Source organism: Bombus pyrosoma, linkage group LG1, assembly GCF_014825855.1.
Source record: "Bombus pyrosoma isolate SC7728 linkage group LG1, ASM1482585v1, whole genome shotgun sequence".
Classification (NCBI taxonomy): domain Eukaryota; kingdom Metazoa; phylum Arthropoda; class Insecta; order Hymenoptera; family Apidae; genus Bombus; species Bombus pyrosoma.
Genome location: NC_057770.1, coordinates 1747794 through 1774847, shown reverse-complemented (window position 1 = coordinate 1774847; position 27054 = coordinate 1747794). Strand labels below are relative to the sequence as shown.

Genomic DNA, 27054 nt, shown 5'->3' with positions numbered 1-27054 from the left:
CTGTATATGTATGTATGTATGCGCTGTACAATCTAAATATTTCTATTAACATGATTCATCGTTGCTACTGTTAAATCTCCCTTTAATTCTTTCCACGATTTCTTCGTCACCCACGTCGTACGTATTGTTATTTTCATTGTCAAACGCGTTAAAATTACCCTAATTTTCGCCTGTTTTCTTCGCTGGACCCTGTGCTCGACGATTCCATGATTTTATAAGAAACGGTACAATAGTAACGAACACATAGGTAGGTGTATTTAAAATATTTGTTCCCCCTTGCTGGTCGACATTATTCCGATCGAGCGGCCGAAAAAGACTTGGAATAATTAACGTCCTATTGTATTTCGTAAACTAAGGCTTGGTAATGGTTATATTATGTACACGCCAAATTATTCATTATCGGGATGTTGACTTTCATAACACAATAATCTGGGTCACTAAAATCGATAGAGTGTAAAATTTTCATTAACGAAACCACGAAATGGAAACTTTTGTCGTTGCGTTGCTGTTATCTCACCGATATGAAGGCGATACCGGTTTTAAAAGGCAAGTCGCTGGCGTTTTATGTAACGGCCCAGGATAAAATATAAACTTTTCCAGCTTTCTGCGAACATTATTTGGTGGTGTTGCTAAAGCAGAATATTTTATAAAGATTAAAATAATGTCAGATATCGATAATCGCGAGGAAAATGAATAAACCTGGTACCAGTAGAGAAGAATATTCTATACGTTGCGTATTAAAGTTTCCTCTAGCCGACAGTAGGAAATCTCAAGTTCCATTTTCGAAAGGCATGTGTCGATAGTTCGAGAAAGACTCGAAAAAGCATTGCATTGCAACTGTATTTGCATTGTTAGAAAGAACGTTGGCGGACAATTTTAGTTTTAGATATAAATACTGTGTTTTTTTAAGTTGAAACTGGTCTTTAAGTTACCTCGGCCTATCTAAACTACCTGGAAAACGTATAGTTTCCGACACCATTTATCTATCGTGTGTTTGTCTTATTACTCTTATAATAGCAATTTTTATCTGCAGATACAGCGGACAAGGTTTAAGGAAAACTCGAAAAAGTATCGTTGGTCGGCACGAGTTGCATTGACATTGTTAAAAAGAACGTTTGCCAAAGAATGTCAATCTCATATATTTATACTATATCTTTCAAGTAAGAACTAGCCTTTAGATTATCCCAACTTACCTAACACAGTCGACAGAACAGGTAACTCGACGTAACTTACCCATTCTATGTTTTATCTCATGTTACTATAGCGACTTTTATTTGTAGATATAACGTGCAAAGTTAAAAATATCCGCACGGTAAGGTTAAATATAATAAAATTCCGGCAATTCCATCGGTTAATTCCACCTTAACGAAAATACACTGATCAACGTTCCTTCGTTAAACGCCTGTTATTTATTGCTACGTGTTATCTTCGTGGAGCACACACTGTCCAAACAAATGCGTGTTTTTAGGCAGAAATTCGCCATATAAAAATCACGAACACGGTGCCTTCACATTAAAAGCAAAAACGCGCTGAAAAGGTGCTAACCGAACGGATATCCTCGACGAAAGTCATCATGCCGCCATACCTCGTAGCTTTCTTACTTGTCGTTGTGGTTCTCGCCGATTGTAAGTATTCTGCGTTGTCTTCAAATCTTATCTGCGTTATTTTGCTTCTGGCTTTTCATAAATGCCTATGCGATACCAGTAGGTTCGACTGCACCCGCATCAGTTTGCTCAACAAACGAAGAATGGATTCGTTGTGGACTGTCGTGCGAACCCAGTTGCGATGATAGACGCCCGAATATCACAAACCCCTGTCCCCGTAGTTCCCGCAGTCCCCGTAGTCTACGTATTGAATTTTTTCCAGGTGGTCCTGGTCCCGTGAGTATTATGAAATTATTAGAGGCGTACGAAAATCTAAGAAAGTGGAGGGCCTCGATGCTCGGGACGGGTGGGAAAGAGACTGGGTGATTATTGATCGAGTAATCGGCAGATAATATCACGATAGATATAATATAATATATCTATCACGTTTCTATCGAGATTCACGACAAAATTGGTAATAAGATACTTTCTTACAATATAGGCCACTCCCATTTGAATTAGCAACAGCGTTTACTCTGCTGTATCGGTCAAATTATGAAGATAAAGGAATAATATTTGTATAATCGGTCAACGAGCGTTTTTCTAACATTCTCACTGTGATAACTCGAAAAATGTGTTCTCTGAATTGCGTCAGTTTTGGCTCAACTGCGCGATATGTTATACGGTTGCGTTAAGGATAGTCGAATGCTTCGCGAGTAAAAATCAACGCGTATGTATTGCCATTTTACAGACCATATCGTGTGTCCGATATTTTACGCACAGCTTTACCGATCGTGTTATTGAAAATTGCTTGATATAGTCGCGTTGATATTTAGACACATCGTTATCTCTGCATTCGTTGCTTTGCATAAGATGGGATGATTTAAATATCGCGTTGTTTGTTCTGCGAAGATACGAACCATTTACCGTAGCTTGAGAGTATGTAAACAATTTCTTGCATCGTTTTACTGTATTCATAGGGTGTCCAACAATTGTACTCACGATCTGTTAAATCTGTATACTCGCGATGCCTTAAAAATGGGCAGCAAAACTATCGATTTGATCGTGAATTTCATTGCTAAATTTTTTTTTTTGTTGAATCATATAGCAGTCTAAATTTCAAGCTTTCACGATGGTAACGTGACCGTAGTACCTCTCTTGAGGAACCTTATTTCTTGTTAAATAATAATAAAAAGCGTTATTGTTGGGTGAAAAATTGTTTATATACTTTCAAACTACAAGAAATGGTTCACATCGTCATAGAATAAGCAACAACGATATTTGTATCATCCTCTGTTATACAAAGAAATAAATACAGAGATGTCCGTGCCCGAATATCAATGTGACTGTATTTTGTCAACATATATTCAGATGCAGATAGATTATTGAAAACAAAACTTCAAAATCTACCATAAAATAGCTGCGTATTTGCGTTCTAACGATATCGATAAATGTTCTTCAGGTATGCGTTTCCGGTCCCAGTTGTCAGTGTGTCGGAGGTACTTTACGAAACGAAGCCACTAACGAATGTGTACTACCGGAAAACTGTCCATAAGTATTTGCACAATTTATAGCCAGTATTTACATACATATTCATATAGACTAGTTATTAGACTAACAAGTTTGTAGAGCATGTTTCAATAGAAATATTTCAGATTGAATATATTTTAATATTTATCAAAAATCGTGACGCGCGATTCGCAAATTTGAGAAATCGTTTCATTGAGATCCATTGAATTTCGAAAATTTCCCGACCGACTGAAGAAGATGCCGAGAAGATCATCGGTAGAATCGAGCACAAAGATATCAAGTCTGGATTAATAAATTGTGCGACTGGAAGAAATATTTTTAGATTTCTATTAATCTCTAAAGAGTTCTAAAATGATTTAACGATATTTAGCGATTTCTATAATTTTTTTACGAGTGTTTTCACGATTCTAACGATGTTTAACGATTTCTGATACCATTTCTGACTTGATTTTACGATAGCTAGCGCTTCTACCGTTTCAACTGATTCTTAAGAGTTTTCTCTAGTTATAAGAGTTGATATTTCTTTCGGAGTACAATGCTACGTGCAAGAGAGTTTATTGTAATACGTCATAGTTAAGCAATTCGTAGTTGAATGCAATATTTAATTGCATGTAATGACTCTATCCTTTAAAACAACTGCATTTTTGTCGTTCACAAATTGTTTACGCATAGATTACCTTGAATTCTATCTTGTAGAACAGTTTTGTAATCATTTTTAGTTACGTAAGCGGAATCGTTTCCGTTTTTACATTGAAACGCGAATGTGGCTGAATCGAAGCGATGAAAATATATACAATTTTAACGCCTTTTTGTACCATTTCTTTGAATCTGTCAACTGGATTCAAAGCACGTTTCACAAATAATTGTACAGTACGTACGGCAGAAGAAATGTTGTGTCATCCACTAGGTTCGCAGCTTGTAATGTTCGCATTATCAAGTACCATTAATATTTTTGAATACGTTTATAAGGAGTCACATAGTGATCCTTCGAAGAAAGTAGTTTTCTGGCTGCAGCTTTATTATACTTATTATCATCGGTATAATGTGCGCTATTATGGAATTCACTTGCAGGATAGCTAACACTCATATGAGGAACTTACATATAAGGAAACTAGGATATTCTTTCAAATGATTCCGGTGGCCGATCGGGACGATATTTGGTGGGTATCGTTCGACAAGATATTTTAAACCTGAAACATAAAATCTTAATTTTGGGAAATTTAGTGTTCGGAAGATATACACGTGCGGTATATTCTGATTTGGCTTGTATCCAATACTATAAAGAGAAAGTTATAACAAGAGTATCACCGTGATACGTCTTTGCGGAAAATAAGAAGCTTCCGGTTAAAGTGCTCATAAAAGATACAGACCCGCTTAAAGATATGGCTTACATCTTGTAAACCCGTTTGTTCATGATTCGGATCTACTTACGTGTAAAAGCATCATTATTCTCGTCGAAGTACGTACGTGTGCTCGAGATTTTCTAATGAAATTAGAACCTGTTCGCAGTACATGATACGGTACATTCCACTGATCCCATTTCCATTTTTATTCGTCTCACGATTCATTCTACTTATCAGCGGTGGCGTTTATCTTCCTCGTTTAATGTTACTCGATCCAGAGTCCGAGAAGTATTGGACGTATCGGAAGCATTTCATTAGCAACGTTTCACATTCCTTGAAACCTCACTGGGGTTTATCGGAGTCTGCTAAACGGATAATCGGTAATTGATTCGCACAGAGACCGGCCGATTCTCGCCAGTACTTCCCAGCGTGGGTCGTGCGCGAAATTAAGCGTGCCACTCGCGTCGCGATACGATACTAATTAATCGACCGGCTCACGGTTATCCGCGTTGCACTTCTACGGGCGTTGCATCGTCCCGAATTCCGCTTACTTTAACCTGGAACGATCAATTTGCGGTCCGATAATTGGCCGATTCTCTCGAACCGTTAAGAAAACGAAATCGACTATTCTTCGCTTCCACCGTACGTCCATGCATTTCTTCGCGTCTTTCGATCCTTTTCGATGAGAAGGAAACGCGTCCTTCCACTGGAAGAAACTCTCCGCGTGTTTTCCTTTATCGTTGTCGCTCCACGGAAGCTCGTTCCGTTCAATTAACACAGCAGTTAGTACACGCTGATATCAATTTCCGCGACGTTGCTTCACGGTCGAGCGTTTACTACTTAAGTGGACACATCCAAGCATTGTACGCGAGCAATTCAAACTACTCGCGGAGTAGTTAGCGGTCAGTTTATGCGCAGTTCATGAGCTCCTGGAAGAGCACGGACGAACACACCGACGTAACTAGGGTTGAAAGTACACCGGTTTGGATTTCTAATACGTGTATACGATGTACACGACAATGTAGACTGCCCCCTGACGTATCCGGTGAAGCAATCGGTTAACAGGACGGGGGCCTATTACGTATACGGGTCATCAAAGGGAATTCCAAGTCTGTGACATATTTGATGGTCGTTGCAGACTCGCTGACTGTTGGCATAGTTAAAATGTCATTGCATTCGGTTGATCTGTTGTTCGCGTTTGATCGCCGCCCCCGCCCCCCTCCTTTCTTCTATATAAACTTCTCTGCCACGAACGATACCGTCTGTAATGGAATATCAGGTGAGAAAAATGAGATAGGAGAAGGAAAATAAAACGAAGAACGTAAAATTGGCGAAAAGGACGAATTGAAAATTAAAATTGAATTTATTCCTCGAATCGTAACTACGATTTATTTATTCTTCGAATGGAATTGCTTCTGATCGTTTCTCTCTTCTCTTCTATAGAAACCCCGCCGACATCGGCTGGATACTTTCTGCGATTGAATATCGAGCGAAAAAAACATAAAATTAAAAATGCGAAAGAAGACGAGGATTTAATCGACGATTACGGAATGCCGTTTTAAATTCATACTACTTGAGAAACATAATGGAGACAGATAGCGACGCAGGTTTTTCCTTCGTCGAAACCATTGTATCGAACCCTTGCCGGCTTAGCGGAGAAAAGAATTTCTGGCTTGTGCCACTTGGTGGATTTCACCGGACGGCGTCTTGTTGGGATGGAACATTCATGAGAGGTTCCCCCGTTCGGCAATGCAACTTTTATAGGGGCAAGACTCGGGATGGGTCATCGCATTTATACTTACATTCTCTCTTTCGAACTCACGTATCCCGTAATCGCGTGTTCCGCCGCGAATAATTGATGCGCGCGGGTGCCTTCCCCAGACTCACAGTGTGTGACGTACCGTTCGATAGAAGATTGAACTCACCGACGAATTACGATCTTTCGTGGCTAAAATTGAATTCTTTCTGATTTATTGGGTCAAGTCACGAGAATCCAAAATTATTTCGCCATCGAATATTAAATAAAAAAAGAAAGAAAATCAACTATATATATATACACACAAGGCGAGTGTCATAACACGACGACTTAAAATAACTCGTAAGTTATTCGTTGTACGAAAAAATGTTTGCAATAAAAGTTGCACGGTATCTAGGGGGGCATACAGCGCTTTAATCTGTTTTTTATTACCTTACTTTTATAGCGAGATATTAGGGTCACCTTAAATATAACGACCAATATTTTTTCTCAAATTTGGATAAAGCGTCAAATTTGTACTTTTTAATAAAAAGTGTTAAAACGAATATTTTAAAACAGGTTTTATTTCAAGCGGTGTTCGAAGTGCCGTTCATTACACGTTGATGCATTTGCGTAATCGAATTATCAGTGAACGAAGAATATTTTCGATTTGTGGTTATGGCAGCGCATGCACTAATAATACGTTCTCGCATATTTTCCACTGTCGTTGATGGCTCGCGATAAATTTCATTTTTTAGTGTTCCCCGATGGAAATAATCGAGCCAAGATAACAAAGACTAAGGTTTACAAACACGACCTACGGCAAACAAATCCGCGTTAAGAATCACGTTGACCTAACGTACTTCCTAATAGAAGATTATTAATTTGAAAATACCTCGGTAATTATTCATTTCAAGTTTCATTTCGCGTAATACCTTTTTACGCAAAATTTGACGATTTATTCGAATCTGAGAAGAAATATCAGACACGTCGTTAAAAGAACTGAAGGTGATCCATATCTCGTTAAAAAAGTAAGCTAATTAAAAACAGATTATACAACCATGTGTCCTCCTAGATACCATGCAACGTTTGTTTGACAACTTTTTTTCGTACAACGAATAACTTACGAATTATTTTAGGTCGTCGCGTTAGGAGACTCATCCTGCATGTATATTCCTCATTTTGTCTAAACGTTGACCTTTCACTGAGAAAAAGATGACCAGCAAGAAATAGAATTGACCTCGAGTTCCGCGGATACGCGTGTGCTTGTGTAATTACTTTTTGGCATGGTTTCTGCTATAGGTTCGTCGATGCGGAAAATAGTAAGTTCTTCTTGTTCTGGTAATTCTCAGCAACCTCTGCCACGCCACCCTCTCACTTCCACCTCTCTTTGGCTATATCCCGAGGGTTTACAGAATGTGAATAACTTAACCTCGTGAAACTTCGTGCCAACCGCGAAGCATTAAGCCTGGTTTATATTACGGTTCCGTGTATATTGGTGTGTATTACTTAGTTAGCATACGTCTGCATCGCGCGCACGCGTGTAAGCGTGCGGTGCAGGCGCATATGTCACGTAGTTGCGCGAAAGTCATACATTCGGATATCAGAGTCGGAATTTCAATGTTCCTATTTGATTAATCAGAAACGTTCGCTTCCCCACCCGAAGTGTTCAGGGTTTGAAGCGGGAAACGCGACGGCAATCGCCGGAAATACTAGACGGATGATTATCAATTTCATAAAATATTACCGACGTCGCGTCGGGTCGGTGCAGTGCTTAATGCTGTTCTACCGGGAGTTAGAGCCGATTAGTCTCGAATTTGAATCGATAATGCTCGATAATTTGCCGGGCAAGTATCGTGGCCAGTCATTTCGACCAACGTGTTGGGCCAAGTTGCGTTGTCCGTTATCGTCGGAGGGCATTTAGCGATAAGTGAAACGATACGATATTTCAAAATTTCCATCGAGACAACGATTTTCTTTTCGATAGAACGATTTCGGTAGAAGGAGATGTATCTAAACACTTGTTTGAACGCGCGCGCCAGTGGCAACGAGTCATCAGCTTTTCTTGATAATCCCTTTCGTTGTATACCTTTAATTCGATCAATTTAATCGCAAATATATACGTTTGGGGTGAAGGGGAGAGTATGAAGTTCAAAGAGTATTAAAATACGAGCGCCGAAATTCAATAAAACGTACCTACGCTTTATCGAAATCATTGAAAAAAAGAATGGTTGCGCATCAAAGTTTGCACAACAATATATATTTTCTAGGCAGATACACGCGCGCTGTTTGTATTTCCAAGCGCGGATAAATTAAAAGTTTCGCATCGGCATGTTTGCTCGGTAGTAATTTCGCGTTTAAATCATGACGAGTGGTACACGCTAAAGATGAACACAACGAGATACTGTCGTTATTCTGTGAAAATTTGAAAGATCGGGACGCGCGTGGCGGGTTTACAAATGGCGGGTAGCAAGTCATCTCCCTTAATCCCTTCTTTAAAGAACGCTACATTAAATATAAATGCACGCTACGGTGTAGAAAGTGGATTGAGACCCGAAGCTAACCCGAAGAGGATCTATAGGAGGTTTCGTTATGAATATCTTATCGAGATACCTTTTAACGGGTTTCTCGCCGCTACTGCTCACGGAAGTAACAAATTTTTTATCAATGTTTATTCGATCGGTTCGAAAGTCGAGGGATTATCCAAGAACGAAACAAGAAACACGCGTTCCACTCCGATCACGTATCGTCGTAGATTTAATGTACCATGGATCTCGCAACATTTTCCCTTCGTTGTATCCATTTCGATGTTACCTTTTTTCCTCTCTTTTTCCTTTTTAATCTAGTTATTACCAGCGAATAAATTTTTCCCGTGGTTTCGTACGCTCTTTTACATTTTTGTCCGTGTTCGTAAACGAACCACAAATGGGAACTTTATGCGAAAGATTTCCACGCGCACGAACGCAAAGAAAACAGCGCGACCATTGAACGAAGCCTAATTATATTCTAATTAAACCACGTTGAGGATTCATGGAAACTGAAATTCATTCGCGATTCAAATGTGTTTTGCAATTAAATCGACCGGAACCGGACATCAGTTTACCGGCCGGATGAAAATTAAATTTCACGCCGAATTTTCCAGAGACCGAAAGTTAATATACCGAGTAGTCAGGCGCGACTATAGCGGTGGAATGTACTCTTTCACCATGAGCGGAAGGGAGTCACTTTTCACGTGTAGCTCAGCGACGTGACGAAGAAGAAATCAAGTACTCGCGGTATGAGTAATACGAACGCAGGACTTGCTTCGCTGCCATTTACAAATACCGACACTTTACGAGGCAAACCGACCACAACTCAGACACATATATTAGTTCTACGAAAGTACCGCGAGCTGCGGTCGTAGCAACGTGTTTAGCGGCAGGGAATCCAAACCATTGCATCTGACACTCTCGTTCTAGATTCGAGATTTTCACGTGACCCTCGAACAGTATATTTATCGTTTCTTCCTCGTTGTCATATCGACCAGCACACCACTCTTTATCCGATTCTGTACGATTCTGATTCGAACTGCCTAAATTAAGCTCGGTCATTGCTCCTTGCACGATATTCTTAACTTTATAGATGTATATTTAACTAATTCTTAATAAAGAATTCTTATCATGAACTTTTAACCGACAAGTTTCGGTCTAAAGAATTGGAATTACAGTTAGAGTAATCGAGAAACTCTGTCATAAATACAATCTGCTTTTGTCGAATCGTAACCGATATCCATAGCAGATGGACTTGTGACTTGACACTGTAAGACAATTAGATCAAGCGATCATCGTAAACGCACCAACTCGCATCTTCTCTCACTCGGACACTTACTCTAGCCTCTATATACATATAAAACACGTTGAAAATCGATTGATGGAAATTCGTACAGGTTCGACGTGTCGGTGCCGGGAAATAGTGTGTCACGTTACAGGGGTGTTGGTGTCGCGAGTCAAACGCATTCGTACGCCGACACAAAATGCGGTCCGGCCGGTGTGTTTAGCGGCGGTAAAACTAGAGCCATGCAGTTGACACGCACGGGTCACGGGATTTCGGGATTTTCTTTTCCGAGCTTTGATTTCACCAACGATAGGGAACAGAGGCGAGGGATAAAGGGGTGCAGGATTCGGAGAGAGAGAGAGAGAGAGAGAGAAAGAGAGAAAGGGACGCAGAGAACAGTCGCCCCTCTGGAAAATTACCTATGGCCAGCTAGCGCTGAGGTTTTGCGGTATCGCGATACACGCGCGGACACGGACACTGGCGCGGGGAGCACGTGTGCGTGTTCGGTCCAATTTTACATGCAATTTCGCGGTGGAAGGCGCTCCCCGCAGGATGGCGGGGTTTTTAATTATATCTAGCTGCTGCCGGCCTGGTAGAATATTAACCGGAAATAATTCCGGCTATGGAAACTCTGCTATCGACATTGTACGCTGCTGGAAGGCGGTCGATGCGTCGACCGGGACGAAACAAAAATGGAACTTCCTGCTTCTCGCGCGACTCGCCTCCTCCCGTGTCCTCGATCTCTTCCCCTTTCTCCCTTATCTGATACATCGAATGCATCTTCCGACGGAAATGCAGCGAGAATAATAGCCTCTGCGAAAGTACCGGTTACGTATGCAAACTCGCGATTGGTATCGACGCCGAGGAGAATATCAATCTGTTGATTTCACCTGTCTACCTGTCCGTTCATTGTCATTCATCGTACTCAGGATCTTCGATAGTCGCAGAGAAATTTTGTGTTTCGTCTCTATCGGTTCGATTCGACAGTTTTATAAATTACACTTTCGTTCGGTCTATTTCGTTTTTCCACGAATTCCGCTATTTCTAGTTATAGACCGTACGAAATTTCACGTAAAAGCTATCAGATAATTAATGGAACACGGTAATTCGCAAGCGTGCTTCTTGTTTTATTATTTTTCCGTTCAAATTATCCTAGTGTTTGTAATTTGAAACCGTTCTTTTTTTTTTGTTTCGAGGCGAGAGAGTGTTTCTTCGTTGTTTTACCGCATTGTAATTGTACGCCGGTTTCGTTGTTTACAGGGGAAGCGAACGGCGGAAAAACACCGAAAACTTACGATCGACGCGTGCAATATTTTCGTAGACTCGAATTTTCGGATAGTCGAGTCGTGCAACTGTTTCTCTGTTAATTCTACTTGAACATCGATCATGTGTACCGATACTTTAACCGGGAATATTCACCGTTTACTCGGTCTTCGGCTAAACTCGTTGGCATATTTGCGCGACTGGCCAGTTGGGGAATGTTTTTAACCGAACTTTCGATTTGATTTCGGGCTGGTGGTGTGGATAATTCAACGGCACTCGAATTAAACTAATAATCTACCGGTAAATTCAACTAACAAACCGATAAATCCGGTATCAACGAAATTGGTTTGCTCGTGTTTATCCCGTGTAACGAAATAATTAATCCGTTCGATGAATCGCGATATTGTTATAGGGGTGGCGTACCGGTCGATCGAAGAAACGTTCTGTTTACGAATTTTGCGACTAACTTTTCGCTTTGATCGTCGAATTAACGCGTAAACGCGCGAATTGCCAGCAAACCGCCACCGTCGGAATACGAAGCGTGGACACGCAACCCCTATGTATATAAAAACGAACGACTAGGGAACTGAAAAAAAAAGAGAGTAGAAAATTTAAAAATTCAAAGGCCTTCCGGTCCCAAGCGAGAGATACATTCGGCGTATGGCGATAGGTGCATCAGATACAGATGACCTCTTTGCATCCATGTTTTCCTCGGTGTTGATTTATCGTCGCATCCGTCGAGAGCATATCTACTGCCGCGAAGGTGATTACGCGAACGATACCGAGGGAGAACCGAGTTCGGCCGTCGTTTTTTCCCGTGCGCGATGTTTCCATTAGACGCGACACTAGATCGTGCCGGTGACACGCGGAAAAAATCTCGGCATAAAAGCTGGCAACGAGTCTTACTTTATTTTTACCATTTTTCCTGACTCGATCGAATTCCGATCTCGAGTCTCACGAGTGCCGAAACTTTTTGCCGATGGTCTTCTGCCTGTGGTCATCCCTAAATATCAGGCAAAGTCGATAATGAAAAATCGATGGGGAGGTTCGGCTTTACGATTAAATTTGCAAGTCGCATTCTCATAGGTAGTCGGTCTCAGCGACGTGACCTATCTACATCGAGTACCCATAGGACTGAAAGATTAATCTTTCGTAAATTGGCGAAATTACTTTTCCATTTATACGTATTGACGTATGGGCGATAAATATTTCCACGACGGAGCGATATATCGTCCTTTTCCATCATGAATTTCAAACGAGCTTCGATCCCGAATACGGATAACTTGTAGAAACTGCGCACGCTCGGTTTCCACTACAAAGCAGATTAAAGCAAGTTGATCGAAACGATACGCCAAAGATGTATTCCGCGCGATCCTGCACACACGTGTTCCGCTAAAACTAAGCAGGCGCAGTTACAACTAAGTTTGCAGTCGCTTTGGCTTAGGCAGAACTTTAAATGCGGTTTATCTCTGTTCCTGTAGGAGGAAGTGCAAGAAATTTTGCCATGTTGCATCATAGTATAGCAGTCTCGTAGCGGAACGTTCGCACGTTTCTGACGCGATGTTCGCCAATAAGAAATAAACGCGACTCGCAACGCGAATCGGAGGTTTCCGTTTTTACGGGCCTTCGCTCGTGTCGATGAAGGATGGCAAAGTAATTGACGAAGAAAAAAGCGACGCTTCTCTTAAGCTTTTCCATTATACTCGTCACGGTTTGTCGTCATTATGCTCGACGTTCCCGGAGAAGTATGTAAATACACGGAACAGAGTGAAAACCGTGCACTCAAGCTGTCACGGCTCGATTTAGCTCGGCTTCAGAGATCCCGACGGTGTCGCGAGGTATGGCTCGCTTCTTGAAACCCTCCTCTCTCGAATATGGCTGTTATCGACAGACCGTGGTGCGCGAAGAAAAAATATTTTTCCCCGGCATCTCGTTCGCGCGCGCGGCAATCCGCCCCAATCCGCGAGCAGAACTCGGTTCCCTCAGTTTCTCGCGGCCGTGTTGCGCGTATACTGAAAAACTTGCACACATTTACGTGGCTCTGACACATCAAACGCAGACCCTTCGTACGCTCCTGTGCGCGAGGAACGAGTGTACTCCTGAATGTGATTTGTTGTCGCATTCCGCGGGGGCCGTGCCGCATTTCCCCCGAGCGACGAAGGAAACCGACGGTCGTTAAAGTCGAGTGTATCGTTTCGTCGCGGAAAAAGCCTGGCGCCCGTTAATGCGTAATTTATGTCGATTCTTTCGGCGTCCTCGTATTCGAGACGAGATCGTGTTGGTTGCGGGGAAAAATCCGTTCGAACCCGTCGTCGTTCGAGAGTCGATGGAAAAACGAAAAGAAGAAAAAGGACAGAAAAGAATAACAGAAAAAAGAGAAGGTAGAAATTGAAAGCTCGAGGCTTGGGATGGGAATAGCGAAAAAGCAGGTTTCTTTCGGAAAAAGAAAGAAGAACGCGATGTGTTTCTATCGGTTGGAATTCTTCGGAAGTTTAAAAGCCTCGTTAGAAATGCTCCGGTGGATCGGTACGAAAAGTTAGCGCACGAAACGAAGGAAATACCGTTCGTTTCAATTACAGGGGAACGTTGTAATTGTTTCGTGCCACGAAGTACAGACGAACAGACAAGGGGCTGATTTCGTTTCTACGAATGTACTCGATACGACGCGTGCAACGTATGGCTTACGTACATTTTCAATCTGTAACCGAGGAATCTCGACGAGACTGCTACTCATTTTCGTTAAATCTGCTCCATAGCATGATCGCCTCACGGGAATCGTCCGTTCGTTTTCTGTGAATATGCACCGAATTAAGTTACTCTATCGTCAAGTGGCTGGATGCAGTCGATGTCGTCGCGCAGCCATGCCACGTCCACCAAAATTTAGCTAAATTACCAACTTTGGTTAAACACGTGAAGGGACTGAGAAATGGACAGGGTGCTAGAGAATCGATGTGTCGGATGGGTGGGTGGGAGGGAAGATGGGAATAAGCACGAGATTCCTGGCGAGTCCTTTACATATTCTCCTAGTAATTGGGTTTAACACGAGAATTCTGAAAATTCGAAACATTCTATCCTACCATCGTCTTATTATACGCTGAGATTTTTCTCGTACGTTGTCAGATGTCTCGAGCTGAGACGTCTATTCACATCATGGACTGATCGAAATAGAGATTATCGATATTTGGTACGAGAAGATGCCTGGTACCAACTTGATCTTTAACACGGTGCAACGCAGAATGTTGCAGAGTGTTCGTTCTATTTCCATCCTGTGAACCGGAGGAAAGAAGGTCAAAGGGAAGTCGAGCTTACCGACAATATCAGAGATATTGAGACGGAGAGGGGCGAGGACTTGGCCCCGGTATATTTTTAAATGTATTTTTCATGCGACCAATTTTGGCCCTCGGTCGAAATTTGTAATTCCTTTGAGCTCGTCCTACTAGTAGCCGGAGACGGAAGGAGCTACCGGGAACATTATCATTTATATGAAATCCTTTGCGCGTCCTTATGCATAGTCATTATTCAGTCGCTTTTTCCTGGCAGTAGAGAAGGTAACACGGCCAGTTCAATACAAGCTTCCGTGTGGACGAAGGTGACAATCTTAATTAAGGAGATCCTCCTTCCCTCCTGCCGTCTCTGCTTCCTTTTCCCCTCTTCAACTACATTCAGTGGTGACTCTGCTGGATTTCATTTACGCTCCACTTCGCGAAGCACTCGTTGAAGTATGGCTGTTACGGAGCGCAAGAATTTAATGAAAATTCTCGCGTAATCGGAGGAGAAATCGTGTCGATCAATGGACAGACAGTAGGTCGGTCTAGTTCGCGATGATACTCTTCTTCTTCTTTCTTTTTTTTTTTTGTTCAGGGTGTACTTGAAACAATCGAGAAATGTCGTATCGCGTGTAGAATCGTGGCCTTACGTTTCATTTAATTTCAAACCATTCAACTCTGGTAAAACCCAATATTTCATCCCGGCTTATATAAGCGCCATTACGCTGACCGTACCTTTACCCAGCGGAGATTGTGGTCTCCAAAACTCAGTCATAGATCAGATACGCGAGATGTAGAATAACTTTAATCTGTATTACGGTAGCATTTTTTGCACGAGTATCGTACGAATACGACGACCAATGTTTCTACCATTTATTATAGAATTATACGAAAGACGATCAGATCAGAGGCACGACAAATTTATCTTAGTGTCTCTCTAAAGGCGTCCTATTTCATTTTTTTTCATCCCCTTTCCTTCTTCATATTCTTCCTTATCTTTCTCCTTTCTTGGTAAACCTAAGCTGGCTGCACGTAGAAACCTGTCTGCGGGTTTTAAAGTCAAAAGCGTAGTCTTTCTCGCGCCATTATAACATTTTTGGGTCGTCCGTAATAATTGGATTTAAATGAAATCAATTGGCAATGCTCGTGCAAGGAAATCTTTGAGAGAATACGCGCGAGAAACTGGAGCGCGGCTAGCGGCCGGGACGAGAAAAGACAGAGGTAGAGAGGGAATTATTCAAATCCTCGATAGAAGGGTCCTTCGGGGATATCGCGTGCCACTTTGAAACCGGCGCGGCGGTTCCTTTAAGTCTTCCATCTCTTGTCTTCTTCGAGTACCTGCGAAGTCAAAGGTGTGCCCGCATCGAAAATACGAAATTGCAGGAAATATAGAGCGAGTATGGCGTAGAAGGTCTACGAAGGGATAGACTCGTGGACAACCTATCAGTACTCGACATCGATGCCGGAATAAATATCAAATCACCTACTCTCTACGAGAGTTCGTAAATTTGTTGACAATGCGTGTTCACGTATAGTAATAATTATAAGGCGAAGATCATCATCGGATATAGTTTAGTAACAACGTTCGTCGATATATCTTATCGACGATAACCTCAGGAAAGTACGATTTATCGTCTACGTTCTATAAAAATGGAAGGTCTGCTGAAAATAAGGGTGTTATTTTATAAAGGACAAATTTATCTTGGAGTTGGTACGGGGAGAGGGGAGCACAAGAGAAAACGTTTGAAATAAAATCACCCTTTCTATTAACCTTCTTGCAAGCGACGTTCTGAAATAAGCTGCTTCGGTCCTTTTATAACGCGTTGTAAAATAAAGTCGCTCTTATCCCTAGACGTACTGGATTGTCGAATAAAGTGGCCGTTAACCACGTTAGGAGGGGGCCAGCTTTCTTCTCTTCGTTCGACGTAGCTCGATTTTAAAAGCCAACGGCCAGATGCGATGCCTCGGCATATCGTCTGGTCCTCGTTTTAAACAAACTGCTACCTTTTGCCTTTTTCGGTTTACGCAGTGGTTCTCGGCCAGGCAATATCCGACTTGATCGATCAACTTTATAGGAAATAACGCTGCATGAGAGCTTTTAACGAACCCAGGTCCCTTCCGCCTATATAAGCAGAAATCCTCGAATCCGCTAGGACAGAGCTGAAAGACGGAAGTCGCGATGTTTTACATCGATCACATGATCTGATATGCTTCCTCGCGCGGAAGGAGCTTAAGGGCAAGAACGATGATACTTTGACGAAGTCGATTCATCCGCGTGGCTGTCACCGATGCTTTTACGTCTCTCGAGAATACTTCGTATCCAATTTCCTTTCTTTCTCTTCCCGATTCGTCGTTTTATCCCTCGTTCTATAAACATTCGTAATCGAATTTACGGTTAATACACACGTGTCTTAATTTTGAGAGGAAAATTCGTCGAAAAATTCTACCATTGGAATTGTTTTTTCACTTTGAAAGGTGCTGTGCGAGCGCAATGGCGAAAGACATCGTTGTGCAGCGATGAAATTCTCTGTTTCGCGACCATGTTATTCGGAACTCAATTTCGGGAAACAGTGCGGCGTGTCGTAAAGCGTGCGCGTGTTCAATACTTTATATTTTTAGTCAGCACTAAATTGTCGACGAATTTGCATAGTGTATCGACAGTAATTGCACCGAATGTGAATGGCGCGACAGTAAATTTCTGCAATTCAATGAGGTATAGTTTGTACGTTATTTCCCCGAATATACCTATCATAATGTACACGAAACCAATAATTTTCAGTGGCTTTTAAACGTACTAATCCGATTTCTCTTTCGAATGTACACGATTACATGCGACTCGCAGTTACGTAGAATTACGTTACGTAATAACAAATCAGATGTTTGCTGGAATTTTTATTCCCTCTGTACGAAGGATGTGACACGTTCGCTCGACAATGCGCGAAATGCGGGTTAATTTAATGCAATAAGAGTTGGAAATATTCTCGTTGCCTTAAAAGTTTCGCTGCTCCTTTATAGCCCTGTAACAGAAATAATATATTACCGAGGCTTTGGAAACGGAAGCTTAGTAAATTCACTTCGTTTCATCTCTTAATCCCAAGTATCGTAGGTTCACACGTGAATATTATGCTTATGTATTTCATATAAATGAAATATAACCCAAGCATGGACGCGCTTTGCACAGTTTTGTAGGCGGATCAGCGTTGCCATTGGGCCTGATTACAACTGTTTGTTAATTAGATTCAATTCGAATACACTATCATTTTACAACTCTGTATTTATACTACCGCAACTTTCCTATACATAAATTACGATAACGAAGTGGTCATACAAATTCTGATTAAACATTTTGAAATTCAGTTAACTCGATCGGAAACGTTCTCGATTCCGCCTCGTTCTGTAGCAAGGTAGTTCAGGAATAAAGAGCAACGTGTTAGTTTGGTTTCTGTATCCTTTTATTCGTACAGTCCTAGATAAATTTATCACAATAAGGGAATTATGAAAAATGTACAATAATACGGACAGAAAACATATTCCCATGGAAAACCGAAAGGAAGGACCAGCCATCGGTAACAATATCTCGCTGGGCTCTTTTCTCTTATTCTTCTTTTTTTTTTTTTTATACACTTTTAATTGACATAACGTCCCGCTTGAAGTGACGAAATAAAAAAATCCGCCGATTCTTTCTCTTTCTTTACACAGGTCAAAACACAATCTATACTTACATATTAAATGTAGCAACATTTAGAGTAACACTACGCAGCGAGTTTATGTGCACATTAAAAGCGATTTTCGGTGCTTTTCTTTATTTTTGCTCGTTTTCTTCTCATCGTTGGCGTTCAGGTGTATCCTCCTCTCTAGAGATTCTCTTTGGAAGATCTACGGTCGTTGGGTTTTCTTTCGTTTCTCTCTTTCTTACGCTTTTCTACGAACTTTCTCTCAATCGTGCAACGATCTTGTACGGATAGACTCGTCTAATTCGTTCCGAAATCTCTTTCTTTCCTTATATAAAGCGTAAAAAAACATTTTTAAGAAATTTCGCTAGGGAGAATATTCAGGAATGACTTTTCCTTCCCGGAACGAATATCTCGAATCTTGAAAATTTTCTAATAATTGCCGCGATCCGCTCTTCGTATCGTGAGCTCTTCGTTCGTGGAATTCGTTTCCAATTTATTTGACACCGACAGACGTTAAATATATTATTTTCCTTCAACGTCCCTGCGACGAATCGATTAATAAAATACTTTCTCGCGTCGACATCCGGTGCGTTTCATAAAAAAAGGGAGGATCGTACGAAATTGGAGAAAGCAATCGTTAGAATTTGTTTTCGCGTTCGCAGGAACAAGAATGAGGGTGAAAGATGGAGAAATATAGATAGAGACAGTGGGAGGAGAGAAGAAGAAAAACGTCGTGGCAATTTTGCCGATCTCGCGTTTCGTTTCCATCCTCTCGACGCGACGATTCTTTATAATTATTTACGCCGTTAGTTAATCTAAGCAGGTTACACCTTCGTTTATGTATATTTATTTACAGGAACACAGTAAACGTTGCCAACCACAAAATCAACCTTATCGTCGGTTTTAAAGTTCTACTAGTCTCTTTGCATCGTCTCTTTGGTTTCGGTTCAACAGTAATAATCAACAACAAGAATCGCTTTTGCGTAAACGAGATTGGTTTTGTGGTATTCGGCAGTATTTGCCTATGAGATACGAGACTTACGACGACATAATTAGTTATTGTTAATCTCCTTATGGCTAGTTTTCTTTCTTTCGCTTTCTTTCCCACACCTGTACGTTCCTCGTTGAATTTTAACAATCGTTCGCCCTCTTAGTCGCTACAGCCAACGGCGCAATTGGCAAATAAATAAAGAAACACACTGACACGTCTAGCTCGTCCGTTGATAATTATTACGTTTGGCAGTAAACTAGTTTATTGGATTTTTCCTTCGACTACGACCTTCTCGAACTTCCAAAGGAAGTAGGAAGGAACATAGCGTTCTTACCTTATGCTGCGTCCACAGTGACGTTCGCCAACAGTTCACGAACACATTGTAAATCACGTTTGTCGACAATGCAGCGATTTTCGCGAGGGAACGTGTGAGCGAGCTCGTAAGCGAATAGCGAATACTGTTTATCCAGGAGACAAGACGCTGAAAGATCCGTCCACGACATTAACGGTTCGCGAACTGTTCACGAACAATTCTGATCAACGTAGACGCGGCATTTATCGTTTCTTTCGCTTCCGCTCTAATTATACTCCAAGAAAAACAATTTACGTGCTTAACCAAGTTATTTTAACGCTAGAACCACCGACGATTAAAATATGACGCTCGCAACGAAGGATGAAATTGAAGAAAGAAAAGGAGGAAATACGACAAAGAGCAACGTTTTATCCGTATAATTCGCCAAAAAGCTATATATACAAATCTCCTGAAACTTACCATTTAAAATATAACGATTAATATGAAAAATCATGGGTCGATCTATTTTGACCGCGCTGGTGATTCTAGCGTTAGCAGGCAACTTTTCAAATATAATCGTACGAAATAGAAACAATCGTATGGAGACGGCTGTAAGTATCGCGAGAGACGTATTCGCGAATCCTTCTGTGGTCGACTACAGGGTCATGGGAACCAGCAGGCCATTCATTATTCAAATAGCCGGCTAACGTAGCCGGATATCCGCTATTCTATCACGTTCCTCCCTCTCTTCCCGAACTTTCGGTATCGACTGGGTTATCCGCCCGGCTCGTTTGTTATTGCAGGAAACGAGCGCGATTCTCGATTCGTATGCAGCGTAAGTGCATGTATTTACGTGTTATGCGCATGTATGTATGCATGTATGTATGTATAATACGTATACTTGTATGTATATATGTATGTATGTATGTATGACTCACGTATTTGGCACTTCTTATGTGATCGATTATTTACAGAGATTTCGCGCGTCGAACTCGTACCGAGAACGTTTCTCGACAAGACCGGGAATCGATACGAACGGTTCACGCGAATTCACGCTCCTCCCTTTCTTTTATTTATAATGTTTATACAATGAATCTGGAACTGAAATTTATACACTGAGCTATTTACAATTCACCTTACATCTTACGTCCCGTGAACGATCAAAACGGTGGCCATTTCAAGCATCCCGTCGAATATTTTCGTTCGATTCGATCGTTTTGTTCGTCCACGAGGTACTTTTGCCTCGGGGACTTTCGGTCGTCTAACAATATAATTTATAAACCTTCGTTCGTCTCCCGTTGAGCACCGAAAGTGTTACTTACCTCGAGTCGCGGTCCTTACGTAAAACATTCGATATAATATAACGATACATTAAAGTATAAGCAATAATACTTTCAACTTGTTTCACAATTTGCCTATCGATGGATCGGTGCAATTGTATTTGCAATTTGCGCGCCAACCTTTGCGAGGAGAGCCGCGTCGCGATCGTCTCGCGAAAGAACGAGATTCCTTCGTCGTTTTGAAAATGGTTCAGGAGAAAACGAGGAATTTCCCCTAATGATCTTAAAAATCAACAACAATCGTGCAATTTTCTTCTCTCGTGTGCCTGTGAAATCTTCAACTTTCATACGTCTTGTTGTCAGATAGAACGGCAATAGTATACGAAATAGCGAGCGATATTTTTGGGTCGAATTAGCAAAAATCACGATAACCTTGCTTTTATATTAAATTGTAGAAACAACGCACTTTTTGGTCCAAGTTTTTTACACAGCGCCGTGCGTAACCTCTTCCTTCTTCACGGTTGCAAAAAGTCTTTCCTGTTGTTTCATAGATTTCGTAAAGAAAAAAACAAAAGAAAAAAAAGGAAAAACGGTAACAAAGAAAAGCAGATTTCGAGACAATTGTTGGGCCAGTGAGAGGCAGCTTTTATCCAGGAATTGATAAAACGGATAGTTCCGGAATTCTCTTAGCTTTACTGCGAAACGTGAACGACGTTAAGGGATTTCGACGCTTTAACGACCGAACGATTGCTCTGTGTCTCGGCCTGCTCGTTGAACAGAAGTTCGGTCCCGGTGTAGAGAAACACCGGAAACTCGAAACATTCCCGCGGAAGTCGGTCGATGTGAATCTGAAAGCTCCTCGAAAGCTCCGAGGGATCAGCGTGTCTGATACGGCCGTGAAATAAATTCGCCAAGTTCGTGGAAAACTTGGCCCGTGTAGATGAAGTTCAGCTCGTAACTCCCCGATCTTCCGAGTACGCTGCGTGCTATCCTTAAATCGACAGGAAGACAAAGCGGCCACCTTTCGTCTTTAAATCAAACTTTCCGATTAGACGAGACGAGAGTCGTCTCTTCGACCCGTTCCCCGAGGAACTTAAACGTCATACATTTCGCAGCATTTCTATTATCGCGATACAACGAGACTTTGATAAACGTCCGCGACGTGCATCTCGTTTCAACCTCTGGATTTTTGCCTCGACGATAAACAAAGAGGTAGGAAGCTTACTATGCCTTTACGGTGTCGGTGAACATTTTTATCGCGAGAGGCTCGTACGTAACTCGATAGGCTGAATTCAGTGGCTGTTTATAATTTTGCCATAGTTGCAGACACATGTTAATGGAAACTTATATTTTTATCGAATAGAGAGACGAAATTTATACGGAGACTCGATTAATTTCCTAAATGTTATAACGCGCACTTCGCATCGGGCGTTTCGTATATTTTCGCGTACTAATGTATATTCTGCATATTTAAATTTCCTGCAAATGCATAAATATCCTCAGGCTGGATATAAATCTTCGCAACTAACCACGTTTACGTTGATATATTTCTACGAGATTGAATCTCCTGATACAAAAGTATTTATTTTACGTGTTAGAAGTAAAGACGATTCGGTGGTGCAGCTTCGCCTTGAACCGCGAGGGACCGAAGCGTAACCGCCAGAGTAATCGTTCCGTTTATTTCGCATTACATCGTGACAGAAAAATCGATTTAAATTAGAAAAAAATACGCAAGTAAAAAAAGTCACGGAAATCGACCTGTGCGTGTTGCAATTAATGACTATCTGCCGATGTAATTCTTACCCGGTTACGATATTTAATATAAACGACAGACTGCATTGTGTCGGCGTCCTGGTAGCGAGATTTATCGCGTTATTCCCCGATAGTTGTAGAGGTGTACAGGCAAAGGATAGCTAGTTTTGTCGTAGCAATCTGGCAATTATGAGGCGCAGGGGTTGCCCGTAAAAGTGTCGGCCCGTGGGTCGGCAACCTCGGTGCATCGTAACTCAGGACAATAGGTGTCCCTCCGTGGTTCAGTAGAGGTGGTAAATCGGAGGTCGGACAATGTTTGGCGAGGTACGTGGTGCGGCCGCTGCGATAACCGGCAATACTTTTACGGCCGTCACCCTATTATGAATGGGCCGTGTTAAACGAGGCGGGAAAAGCTCGCAAGTACATCGCAAAGTGATGATACAGACTGTGTATAACAGGATCTCTCCACCCACACCGTGCGACGATCTCTCTTTCTCTCCTCCATTTTCACCCTTACCAACGCTATTTTCTCTCTCTCTTTATCTCTCTCGTTTCAACTTAGAACGCCAAACCATTTTGTCGTTTCTACCCAACTTTCGTTCTTCTGGCACCGCGCGTGTTCGCGTTTCTGACGGGATCGTCGTGATTCTCGCTGGAACGAGTACACATTTATGACGCCCGATGCAGTTGTACCCTGCGTATACAACGATAAGGATCAGCGGGGTTGAATTTCGCAGCCTGTTTGTAATTTAAATATTCGCGGCTCTCTCGTTCTTCCTTCCTGTTTTGTGATAACGACACGGCGATGGTGAATTTTGTAAGAAATTCTTGGACGATTCGTTTAAAGCGATACAAAATTCGATGCCAGTTGCATGAAGGGCATTTTTCAATGTTTTTTCTCATTTTATTTTTTTTTTTTTTACGCGATCGGAACTAGACAAGATATTTCTCCATAGTAGCTGCCTCTGCTTCTCTCTTTAATCTCCGATATCCTGTTTTTCCGGTAAATATGAAATAACGAAATACGAACAGTGGCCTCGTTTTGTTTCGATATGTATGGGGTTAGTTTTATTGGTTCTGCCGGCAGCGGTGGGTGATTAAAACTCCGGATGGATTTTAAAGATATTTCCCGGCCAAGTTTTTTTCATATTAATCCCGCGAACGCGGTCCCACTAAAAAATTTCCCAGCTGTCTCTGATTTTTATTAAAAATAAATTTCGCATAATGCAAATTGCGAATTCAACGGGATTTCATAACAGCCAACCTACTTCCTCCTTCTGACGTTAAATAAGCGAAACGAAATTTTAGACGTGGTTCGTAAATGAATTTCGTTTCTCGTGTAGATATAGAAAACGGTATAGAAATCCGATCCAATGATCACAGGTGTGAAATAAAATTCGGCTAGCCGATTTCATCGGGGCTGAGTCAGGAAAGAAATCAAAGGAAGAAGCAACAGATTGGACGCGTTTCGCAGACAATACTTTCGCGGCAGTAAATTTTGCCACGAGCGGCACGTGTTAAACCGGACGAGAAGAATTCGCGGACCGTAACACAGATTATGTATAACAGGATCCGATTCTAACTGTATCGTGCCTATTCTTCCATCTCTGTAACCTCTGATTTCATATTATATATACAGCGGCTTGTCCGATTCCGGTCTGTTACATTTCTCAGAAGTATTATTATGCTGATTCGTACACAACCACGAAAATCACTATCATGCAAATACGCTTACGCTGGCCAAGTAATTTAAATCGATCCTTTTGTTTCGCCACTCGCTTTTGAAAGCCCGGTAATTTCCACGAAATTCTGCGCTCTTGTTTCCCTACAGAGGAACAAAACGATCTAACCCAGCAGATTTCTGCCGCAATAAAAAGCTACGGATCGGTTTACGTTCCACCAAAGTTGCCTTCGTTTCTCTCTCGCAATTGCTTTTTACTTCGGTATTTTTTGATCGGAGATAGACCAAAGGATATTTTTGTAAGGTAACAGAGACTTTACTAAACATGGCCATCGCTCGTAAAAGTTTCTCCGGTCTTTGAGAGTACCGCGATGAAAAGAAATTTCCGCGTGATATCTCGCAGTAAAGTTAAATACTTTCAACTTTTTTCTCGCGTGGATCGCGAAGGAAGGCAATAAATTGCCAGGGAAACGTAAACCTTTGATTATTGTGCGGATCTCGGTCGGTTTTCAGTCCGCTTCGAATTTTCACGTTTGTTCAACGAGTTCAACGACAACGACCATTTCGTGCGATCGTTCCATCCACTGAATCGTTTCTCCCCTTTTACGTCGTTAATTTGAAATTAACGTTTGGTTCGAGAAGCTACGGAACTGTCAGACGGCCAAGTTCAAAACGATTGTTCGCGAAACGTTATTACGAATTTAATATAACGAAAAAAACACGACGAATACATATATTTTAAATTGAATTAGCGGCGATATTTGCGCTTTGAAACGGAATAAAATTTACGCGGTACCGCGCGTTATTGCATTAGTAATGCGTTTCGTGTCGTGAAAGCGACGATATAAAATATTACTCGTCGTTATTTCCCTGCAAAATGAAATATTCTAATATTAGCACTAGAAAATACGATTGATTCCTCGGAAACCAAACTGACCGATCTCGATAAAATTGATCCAGCTTCTATCGTAACGCAATTAGGCGAACATTAGCCATGAATTTCTTTCGCTGTCCGATACACGACGTTCGACTATGCGCCGCGTAACACGTTTAAATACCAATAATCCGGCGACCGAATAAACTTCTTACTCGACCTGAATTTCGGCCAAAGAAGCATATTCAGCGGTTGATGATAGTCATTGAGCTCAATTTGTATAAAATATTAAATAACAAATATATTTAAAGCGAAAGGATTGAAAAATCACTCGAGCGGAAGTAATTTTGAAATTCATCGAACTGGATAAAAAATTTTCAATGATCGTCCAATATAAAATTTCCTCGTTAAATAAAATCGTTAAATTTCAATCTAGCTCGCGATATAAAGCAGAGAACGTTAAATATACAGCGTCGAGCTGTTCTCTCTCTCTCTCTCTCTCTCTCTCTCTGTCTGTCTCTCTCTCTTTCTCTCTTTTCTGTAATTCAACATAGAGAAAAGTACGAACCACGAGGACGACCATTAGTCTTGGCTTCGTTGTTGTTCGCACTGTTGCAATTTTCTGCTTATTAATCGGACCGCGTGTCACGGTGAACGAGCATGATGCCTGCCTTTGGACATGCATGCAGAAGGATAAACGCGCGCCTCGGCGATCGCGTGCGAACGCGTTTCTCGTTTATTTTGCATCGCGGAATGCATGTCGGACGGGAACGTTTACGGACGTGATCACGACGAGAAACGGATGTTCGTGTCGCGGTGAATAACGGGAAATTTAACGGTGGGTTCTTGGTAATCGACAACTAATCGCGACTCGCAAAAAATAATATACCGAGGATAAGATACGAGCGGAGGATAGAGAGACTTAACCGTGCCTCGAATCTGGGTTAAGTTTGGGTTATCATCTACTTAAGAGGTAATTTACATAACCTGGATTCTTTGCCTCGTCGAGGGCTTGGTTCTTACGTAAACTAGAGCTAACTTCGACCAGCCTTAACGAACTCTACGTCGTTTTATGTAATCTTGCAATAATAACTCGTTTTGTAATAGCAATTTTCCAATAGAAATCGATCTTCTTAGATTAAAATACAGTTTGAAATTAAAGTGGCAGTAGAGAGAAGTGTGGCAGTAAGTGATTTATGTTGCTGGTCCATGTAAGATCGTATATTGTATTATAAGAGGTATTTGCACGACGTAGATCGTTCTTAATGAAAGACTGACATTGATTGGCTTCTGTGCCCTCTGTGTATTGTCGATTGTTATTGTCACTCGTTATGACATCCATGACACGAACCAATTTTACTCCTCGCTAATTTTACAACTCCGTTGTGTCGCGTGTCACATTATATGTGTCACCGTTCCGTTGCTCTACTCTTTGATTTCCAGAATCATCTCGTAGAGTAATTCTATCGAGATAGAGTAATATCGGTGAAGCAGTGCGACGAAACATCCGCCAATCGATGATATTAATTTCGTGTAACGGCCGTGAAATAGAATAACGGCTGGCAGAAAGAGAGAGAGAGAGATAAAGAGAGAGATAAAGAGAGAGAGACAAAGAGAGAGAGAGAGAGAGAGAGAGCTGTGAATAAAATTCATGTCGCGCGTGCACCAGACGATACACGGCTCCTATCCGTGCACGCATCTAAATAGGGAGGTGTGTATTCTATCGGCGCGTGCACGGGCCGCGGACGCGGCAATACACCCGTGGCGTGTAACGACGTCACCGAGCAGTATCTCTGTTACGCCTGGCTTGCCGTGGACTGTGGCCGCTCACGCATCGCTTAATATAATCCCCCATCCGACCAGGACTACATAGATTACGAAATGATACCTCTGAAACGCGTACAATTATATTGGCGTGAGATATTTCGCCCGTGCGCGCTGTTTCGTGGTTCGAATCTGAATGCTTGTTCTCTTCCC

The 27054-nt window shown here is 41.7% G+C and overlaps 1 protein-coding gene across 6 annotated transcripts in view; it reads left to right on the top strand.

Moving 5' to 3' along the window:
* The first annotated feature begins 724 nt into the window (after positions 1 to 724).
* The window catches only part of LOC122570527 (alpha-(1,3)-fucosyltransferase C-like), a 118506-nt gene continuing 92176 nt past the window's right edge, over positions 725 to 27054 (top strand). For 2 of the 6 annotated variants that reach the window (XM_043733023.1, XM_043733003.1), the window contains exons 1-4: positions 1067 to 1214; positions 1281 to 1625; positions 1705 to 1880; positions 3046 to 3138. In XM_043733023.1, coding sequence (XP_043588958.1) covers positions 1574 to 1625; positions 1705 to 1880; positions 3046 to 3138 — 321 coding nt within the window. In that variant the 5' untranslated portion in view covers positions 1067 to 1214; positions 1281 to 1573. Of the gene's footprint in view, positions 961 to 1033; positions 1215 to 1280; positions 1626 to 1704; positions 1881 to 3045; positions 3245 to 4184; positions 6618 to 27054 lie in introns of those variants that run through there. The other 4 variants (XM_043733034.1, XM_043733014.1, XM_043732993.1 and 1 more) reach the window with 4 other exon arrangements.